At 34.8% G+C, this 10000-nt stretch overlaps 1 protein-coding gene across 1 annotated transcript in view; it reads right to left on the minus strand.

The window, feature by feature from the left end:
* Positions 1-10000, minus strand: part of KLHL18 (Kelch like family member 18) — a 26082-nt gene that overhangs the window by 9290 nt on the left and 6792 nt on the right. The window contains exons 4-6 of the mRNA XM_070142010.1: positions 3432-3630; positions 2840-3000; positions 2447-2583 (exon numbers count right to left, since the gene is read on the minus strand). Of these exons, the coding sequence (XP_069998111.1) occupies positions 2447-2583; positions 2840-3000; positions 3432-3630 (497 nt within the window). The remainder of the gene's footprint in view (positions 1-2446; positions 2584-2839; positions 3001-3431; positions 3631-10000) is intronic.

Genomic DNA, 10000 nt, shown 5'->3' on the forward strand with positions numbered 1-10000 from the left:
CTAATGGCTCTACAAGTGTTCCACTGTTCATTGATATAGGAGATATGATGGTCAAACTAGTGTAAAATACAGCTGTATTAGCATAAATGGTCCTTATGTGTAAATATCCTTTGATTAAAAACTACCATATGCACTCACTCAAAATCCCTTGTTGATCATTCCATGAAATTATCTTTCTGACATGGGATTACTTATGTAGGCCTAAATTTATTCACTAATTCTGGATTCATCCCAAATCTGACTTGGTAATTATGATGATCAGTGTACTGTACACATGCACTTTCACATACACAGACCCACCAACCTACACACATATCTTCTGTACACACATACACAAACACATTCATGTTTATATATGCACACACATACATATAGATACACATCTGTATATCACTGATAATTTCTAAGAAAAGCAAGTGAACTCAGTCTGTGCTTTTACTTCTTTATTTCATTCTGCATTCATACTTGATTGCCTATTTTTCAACTGCATTAGCTCCAAAGTATCTTCATAGTCGCTTTCTTGAAGGCTAGAGTTTGAACTCGGCCACAAAACCTTGTAATCTTTCTGACTTCAACCTCACTTGCATACTCTTATTCCAGGCACGTCGCTAGATTATAAAATATGGACCTTAATCATAGCTAGGAGGCAGATGGCCCGATGCTTGCTATAGTAGTCTGTGTATTAATTTCTATAAGAGAAATTGCATTGTGTTCTCTCAAAGTACAATATGTTGGGAAAATCCATGTTGTTCTATCTTCTAAATGTACAATATGTTGAGAAAATGAAGTTGTTCTATCTCACCAGTGTACAGTGTGTTGAGGAAATGCATAATGTTCTATCTCCTCAATGTACAAGCAGTGTTCACATGACTGTCACAGGCAATATAAAGACAATTTGGAGCAGCCTAGAGTGGGAGGGGTAGCCTTTGATCCCCTCCTAAGCTATGGGCTTATATTTCACTTATAGCTATATCAATAAGAGAAATATGCCTAGATTGTAAAGGTGTAATTTTCACCTATATAATCCCACAAGATAATACTATGCTCTAACCTTGTGTGTCAGTTTCTAGATGTTGTTAACTGCAGGAGAATCCCTTACACACCATGAACTATAGTTTAACCATGCAAGTAAAATATCAAAACTTCCAATGTTGCCCCAGCAACTGTTAGTATAAAGTCAACAAATATTACAGTTGTTGGTGGTGGTTGAACAGCATAATTTAGTAATGAATTTCAATAGAATCATCTTTCAGATTTACTTACTCTTGTTCCTGCAAGGTATCGTATGTCCCTCTTTTAACCATGCATTAGTGCATATTTGACTGAGGCATTAATGTATAATCTCTGCTTAATAATTGGCCATTATTAGTATTTTTTTCCTATTCTCAAATTCTACATATTCTAAATACCCATTAAATAAATGGTTTTGTAAGGATACGATTTGTCTTGGTATGCATGGACAGAATATTGGGCCATTACTAGCACTTTAAGATAGGTTACTTGCTACTGTCTACAAATACTACCTTCACAATGCTCATTTCCTCTACAAGATGCTACTCCCTCTGTGCAAGCCAAGATACTGACCAGCTTCAATATTCAACTCATTCACATATAATGCACGTCTTCTAAATGTATCACGAATGAAGAGATGTATACTTTTTTCTTTTTTTTTTTTTTTTTACTCATCTCTTTTTGTACTGAATCGAAAGAAAATATCATGAGCTTGGGTAGAATAAAGAGGATTTAAAATTTATATACAATATATTCAAATAAGCCCAATACTGCTTACAGAAGCTCAACCCTCTCCAATCACAATAGCAAAAACAACAGTATCAATAACAATAAGGATGTTAAGAATGACATTAATGAAAATAACAATAACAATAACAATAATGCTAATGCTAATAATAATGATAACAATAACAACATTAATACTAATGATAATAATAATAATAATAACAAAAACAATAATGAAGTCAAAGCTCATAAATCATAAAGAATAAAAATAAAAATAAAAATAATCAAACCAAATCAAACTGGTCAAAACAATAGCAATGGAAGCGACATTCTTGATGCGAACGTTGCTCTTGCACCAACGAAAAGCTTGCCGACTGTGTTTAAAATTTCACCATAGCGTAAAGGAAGCTGCTCAGGGTTTGCAACATCTTGGGAATTGGGGGAGTGAGGAAAGGGAGGAAAGGGGGAAATTCTTGTTCCCACTCACACCCCATGTCCATTGTGCATCCATCTTGTGTTCATCTTGCATCCATCCCTGTATTCATCAATCCGTCTATCCCATCGTAACGCCTTGCAAAGTCTGTCTTGCATCGTTTCTTTTCTTCTCTCTTTCCTTCCACCCCTACCAAACAACTAAACGAACCCGACTCACCCCCACTAATTGTGCGGTGCTTGTCTCACCCACGTTACTTCTTATTTCGACTCTCACCTGATTTAGTAAGGCCACCGACCGCATAAATAAGGCCTACAATATCATTACAGCATCTAGGTCTCGTTCTGAAGCTCTGAAGAAGTGGACGGCGTTCAGGCATCAGGTGGTAGTCTTTTGCTTCGTCTAGTAGATCTCTGAGGGAGTGCGGAGGGTGAGGTTGGGAGACAATTATAAAGTGAATGTATAAAACTTTATGTGTAATAATATATTCATATAAACACGTATACACACACACACAAACACATATATAGATAGATAGAGAGAGATAAACACATACATATACATACATCTTCTCATAATTCCAAAGAGAAATACAAGGGAGGCAGACAGACAAACAGAAACACACATTAAGGCGTTCTTACCACTGTATGCTCATTATCATCCACTCACCTGCATTCATGGGATGACCGTATCAGGTTCTCAGTTCCCACGCAGTCAGTCAGGTACTGGGGTGTGAGGAGAGGCATTCGTACCTTGGTGAGCAGCTCAGGGAGGTGGTCACTCCGCTGGTCAAGGTCTCGCTTTACCCAAGACATTATAGCTTCAAAAACCTAAAATAAAGACAAAGTTGGGAGAAAATTGGACGCCAGGAAGGAAGAAGAATAAATGGAGAAGCAGCAGTAATGACTATACCAAATATGAGAAAGAATAATATTTCACATGGTAAATCGCAATCAAATAGTAACTCCTAGAATCCTATTCACTTTAACCACGGCTTGCTGTTTTTAAAATGTACTGTCCTATTCGCAAGAATCATATTATAATTTCCAACAAGCTACTGAGAACTGGCACCTACCCCCCATCTTTTCTTTTTTGCTGTGATGAAGACATATCTAGTGTCAACTATTAACTCTGGTTCTGTCTGATTTGTTTCTTTCTACAGCAACTCCCACTCTCCCTACACACTCATAGCTCTTGTTGGACCTCTGTGTCCATGTGTGCCCCAAAAACACCACATGCATTTGTATGCATTTATACTTACACACTCCTCACTGGGTACATTCAACTCGTCCCTGGAGATGATTTCTCTGACATCAGAAAAGTTGAGATTCAGGAACTCCTCCGACACTGACACGTCTACGAAATGCTTCTGCAGATAGCGGTTACTCGCCTCAACTAGTGACCAGCAGGCAAGGGTGTCAGCAAAGGCACGAATGCCAAGGACATTGTGTGGGTGTAATCTGCAAAAGAAATAGAAATAAAAAGACGTTAAATACAAATTCAATCCAAGATTACCAAGTTTAAGTGTGGTTATTCTCAAACAACTAATTAAGCATGGAATTTCCTCTTTCTAATACTGAGAAATGACAAGCTTCATTCCCTTGTCATCCATGAGAAATCTCTTTATCCAACTTAAGAATGTATGCTTAGCATTGTCCTTCTAAAATACATCCATCTCTACATCAAACACAAATCTCAATCTCTATCTATCTCACCCAAAAAACATATCTTCAATTCATTTCTACTTAATAAACATTGTTTTTATCTAAAATACTGTCATTCATTATTTTACAGATAAACTGTAAATCCATCCATCTACTTCTAAAAAAAATAAGTTGATCTCCATCTGAGAGATATATGCATCTCTCTTTCTGCCCTTCAGTGGCATATATCAATCAACCCAATGACAATGAATGGTATTTATGAATGACATGTGGCCAGAATTTTTAGCCATCTGACAAAGGAGGCTGCTCTCTGTTCTATGTGCTATGCATATGTGGAATTTTATAGCTTGAATGCTACTCGTTCTGGAGTTGCAGCCTTCCAAGTCCTACTCTTTTTTTTTATTGATTTTATTGGGGGAAAAAAAAAAAAAAAAAAAAAAAAAAGGAGAGAGAAAGAAAAAAGGTAATTGTCTTGTTCAGAATCAAAGAAGAGGAATAATCATTATTCCTGCACTTCCAATTCCTGTTTTGTGCAGGTGAAATTGGCATCAATCCTAGCATAATGGCAAGTGTACTCTGATTATTTTGTGATACTATTGACCTATCTATCTCCACTTAAAAGATATCTTGTAAACCTATTCTTCTCTATCCCACAAACATAAATATCTATATACCTTTAAAAGCCTTATCTCTATCTCCAATTAAGAAACTTTAATCTAACATCTAACAGACATACAATCTCTGTACATCTGACACGTGGGGAAGAAAAATCACTCGCTTCAAACATGCGCTCAAAATGATCCTAAACCATCAAGTGATAATCCCTTACCTATATATCTCTTAGGTTATGTGTAATGGTAGTATGAGACTTAAATGAAACAGTGGTTTATAGTCTAAGAGAAGGGGGGGGGGGGGGACTAGGCAATTTTGGACTTGCTATCTGTATAATAAGGGCGACTTTCCTTTGAGTTTTTTGAATCAATGATTTTCTTAGTTCCAGTGGAAACGAAATTATATATGAGATATATATATAAAAAAGAAAGAAAGAAAGATGGAAAAAAAAGAGAAAAAAGAAAAAGAAAGAAAGAAGGAAAGAAAAGAACAAGAAAGAAAAAGAAGAAGAAAATAACTGCGTGGAAGAAAATTTTAAAGATTAATCTAACGGATAAGAACTGCCTTTGGCAGTAATTCAATTCACTTATTTGATGTGTATGGGGGAAAGTTGCCTCGGAGGACTAACAGTTGTGAGGGGAAGAAGAAGAAGAAGAAAAAAAAAAAGAAGTTAAATGTGCAAGAAACTAATAAACAAATTGAGCAATTTCTGTTACTTTTTTTTTTTTTTTTTTTTTTTTTTTTTTTTTTTTTTTATACAAATGGAGCATATTGACAATTATTTGGATTCATTATCTCTATGTTCAGGAATAAGATATCCAAAAATACATTCAAAATTAAGTAAAGAAATTAAATACAATCATATCAAATCTTTAGAAGGCCTTATCTCCTTCCAAGCTGATTTGCTTGGATATAATGAGGTATTGATTTCATGATTGGACATTTTTGAAAATATGAAGAGCTGAGTAAATTGGTAAAAAGTAACTGTAAACTGTAATTTCAAATTACATTAGGTATATGTGGTATAATGGCATGACATCATTCCATGATATATGCAGATCTTTACTTAATTATATATATATATATATATATATATATATATATATATATATTTATATATATATATATATATTGTAGTTTTCCTTGCATTTGTCCTTTGAAGGTATATTTACAAATACATATTTTGCTGTGCATGATATATCATAATACCTGGACTTATATCTGACCTCACTCACTTAGCAGTAAAAATGGCAACGTTCTAGTCTCCTATATCTAAAATAACTCTCTAAAATACATTTCCATTTATGCACAAGGCAGAGGTACGGAAGTAGCTGAACATAGAAATATCTATGCAAACTTAAGCTCAGTGAAGCTAACTGGTGCAATATCTCGGAACAATAGTTTACCACGCTTTCTTTAAATGTGTGAAGGAATCTTAACCCACTAACGACAGGTGTCACACATATGAGAGACCTAGAAAAGTAAACATTACTCGGTGTCCTGCCGGTGCATTGCTAGATTGGAGCTTGTGTTCTGATTTTATCACCTGCGGCGGGAGGCGTGAGGGCAGGTTCCCGTACTCACCCGTGTACCAATTTTGAAGCCGCCCGGAAAATATTTTTGGCTTGGAAATGTACTGTCGCTAGTGGGTTAAAATCTGATAAACTGATAAGTTTTCAAGTTACATAGGGTTTCTCTGGTAATCGTTTTGTGGATTACGGTCATCTGATTACATGATTTTTGTTTTTTTTTCCTTTTCTTTTCTTTTTTCTTTTTATTTTTTTTACTCGCAACTCACTGAGTTATGAATTTGATATTAGGCATGTAATGTGAATGCAAATTTTGTACTAAAATATATACTTTCCCCCTAAAAAAAGTAACAATATATAAGAAATTTGGGACTTCTACCAATAGTTTGCCTATACCTCTATCTCCATTTAAAAGACAAATATCAAACTCCATCTCAGAAACATTAATTTTTCTAAAAGAGAAGATATGACGATATATTTCACATACCTGTAAGAGAAAACATGTTCAACTGTCTTATTTCATTATAACTGATTTTATTCCTTTCAAAATTATTTTCAAACAGAAACTATCTTGTCAAACTATTTCTAATGAAAACAAACATGTAAATTAGCATAACTATAAGAAAGCCAAAAAGGAAAGTGAAAAAAAGCTTGAAATATTTTGTTAATTTTTAACCCTTTCACTGTGCCAAACCGAGAAACAATTAACACGAACCTCTTATCTAGGGTCAAATGTACTACAAAATCTATAGACTAACCACAAAATCCATTTTCATTTTTCACTTGTCTGTAAAGTTTAGATTTTTCCGGATAACCATTCAACCATTTTCTTTGATAGTTCCCTGGACAGAAACAAATGTATATCCACTTATTATTATTTTTCCATTATAGATTTTGGTCTAATTGCTTAGTAGAGTATTTTTCACTTACGTCATAGTAGCATATTACAGAGAAAGGGTTAAATCCTGACCTAAGCAGTTGCGGTTTTGGTGTGCTAAACAATCGGTTTGGTCGGCAGGTTTTATTCCTTGCGCAGTTCCGCTTACATACACACAGTCACGTTTCAAGGCAGCAAGCGTTATCATCTAAAGCTATTCTCTTGATACAAAATATGCTCATGGTTTTAGCATAAAACTAGACATCTGCTATCTAAATGAATAATCGGGGGTTTTATATCAAAGACGCAGATAACAGCTATTGCTGAGCTTGGAATTTTAGCCACATTAGCATATTAGATGATCTTACTGTTTACCATTGAAAATTTACGTATCAGTGTGGGTGATGATAATGAGTATTTTGTATGACGTTAGCAACAAAAACAGCAAGAGCATTTTGTAGCTAAAGTACAAAGGTTATGATCTGACCAATTTTTCTTTGATTTTGATGGAATTTCTAATGATTTCGGCATAACAGCTGTAATAATAAAACTCTGGAAGGGTCCCAAGAATCTAGCCCGAAGTGATACCCTCATGGAAATAACCCTAAAGCTTTTGGTATTCTAAAACTACCCTCACCTTTCCCTTAGCGGTTTGGAGTCCCGGCTGAATTTTATAAAAAGATATAAACATTACATTTCATGAAGTTTGTGTGATCTTTCCTGCTTATCATTACTATACTTTAATTTCAGATTTTAGTATCATTCACTATTCATGTGGAATGATCAAATCGGGGAGCAGATAAGAAAGTCTCAGGTAGTGAATCAAATATGTACAAATAAATGAAGTTATTTACGTTAAATGATGAAACAAACTATGAAAAAAAGAAAACGAGAGGAAGGAAAATGAAAAGGAAAAAAAATGGAAAAAAAAGAAAGAAAGAAAGAAAGAATGAATCATATATATATGCATAACATATATATACATAGAAGTATATATGTATATATATATGTATATATGTATACATGTATATATATGTATATATATATATATGCATATATGTATACATGTATATATATGTGTATATATATATATATATATATATATATATATATATATATATATATATATATATATATATATATATATATATATATATATATATATATATATTCATTTATGAAAGAAAGGAAGATTCTAAATAAGGTGTCCCACGCTGCTATGGTTGTCTACATCCAGCTGATAAATAGGAGATGAGGCTGCGATGAGCATTTCGAACATGCCTATGTTCTTTCTGTTATAATAGAAAGTATAGTGGTATAAGGAAATATTAAAATATACGCATTCAATAAATATATGGTGTTGCGGCAGCTCATTAGGTGAGGCTAGTGACTGCTATGTTTGTGGCTTCATGCATAGGGCATAGGCTGCGGAAGAGTAAAGAAGAAAAAATCACATAGAATTTTCTGCTTTCTAAACAATATTATGCATTAAAGTTATAAATCAAGAATTAAAAAATAAATTTCATGATACAATAAAATAACAGAAAAGGGTACATCTAGAGCTGCAGAACCCCTGCCTTAGCTAGACCTAACAATACCAGAAATGCACTAGTCTTATGAAAACGTAAAGATTGAGGGAAACTGAACACAGTGTCTTAAAATACCAAATCTCAGGACAAGGAAAGGGACCCTTAACTTTTAAAAACAATACAAGCTCAACTTTTCTGCTGGTAATTTCTACCTTTAACCCCTACGATCAGGATGACCTGACCAACACATCGTGAAAAAACGTTGGTTTGTGGGGCTAGTGATATGAATATGCCATCAACGTATGAATGTGCCATCAAGGGAAAATTTGGTTGTGGGCTGGGTCATGCAAACTTGCCGTCATGAAAATTTCAGCTGAAGGCCAGGGTGATGGGAATGATTTTCCACAGGTGTGCAAACGTCTTGGAGGATGACTAGTCTCATTTGGCATTTAGAAAGGAGCTTTTCCATTGATAAATGACTATGGAGTGTACCACCTATGCTCAGGATCCTGTTCCGGGCTGATGTGACCAGTGACGCAGATTGTATTACCGAAAATTGAATACTATTATTTTTTTATGACACAGATAACAAAATGTTACTTATTGTTATTATCATTTCACTGAGTTATGGACTATCTAGAGAGATGATATGGAGTCTGTACAAGGAAAAGTCACTTACCATCTGGATACACCAAATTAAGTGACAAATACAGACATTAGAAAATGTCAAAAAACTAAAAAATTTACGAAAAAAAAAGTAAAGGAAAGTAAAGACATGGAGTCTTATCACTATACATGAGTGTTTATGTGTGCCCAGCCTACAAGCCGCACACCTGTCAGAGAGGCTACTCAGTTAAGCCTAATGCCCATATTTTGGACCACGATGGCAGTGAAGCATCTGGATCCAATGGGATAAGGATTACATAAACCCAAGTATTCAGTTAAAGGACACAGAGTGATCTTCGGGTGGATCTTTTTTGGGGGGAAAAATACTTTCCATATGACAAAATACAAAACTTATCTACCTCCACCTAAAATCCTACATATCCTACCTATCCCCTAGGTAAGTTTCCTAGCCTATTTTCCTTTCCTGCATCCCTGAATTAACCCTATTATGGTGGATGGCATCCATTTTTGCCATGTTGAATAAGGTGATAAGTTTCATTGCAACACATTATCATGCATGGTCTACGTTGTGTGCGCGTAAACAATTGTTCAACTGCTTGGCCCTGACTGCAGTAATTGAGAACACAGAATCTGGCTTCACCTCATTTTAGCCTTATTTCCTGAAAAATGATATATACAGAAGCTAAAGTTGCAGCGAGTGGGGAAACATGTTCCTGTGCTTCTAATTTTTCACTTGTGTGACTTACTGTGTGTAAAGCCTAGTGTGTGGCTCTGTTTAGTGCATGAAAAGCATGACATCAATGGGTTAATTATGTCTCTGGGAACTCCTACATGAACATTCTTACATATTTCTATTCATCTCCCTCATTTTCTTCCATTAACTTCTAAGAAAACATGATTGAATGGAGGCCTGCATCTGTATGCCAGGAGTTTCAGACAAGGTTGACGAAAGACATGAATACATCTGAACTCAAGTTTGTTACCTGATGGCA

The sequence above is a fragment of the Penaeus vannamei genome, chromosome 28 (genome assembly GCF_042767895.1).
Source record: "Penaeus vannamei isolate JL-2024 chromosome 28, ASM4276789v1, whole genome shotgun sequence".
Taxonomy (NCBI): Eukaryota; Metazoa; Arthropoda; class Malacostraca; order Decapoda; family Penaeidae; genus Penaeus; species Penaeus vannamei.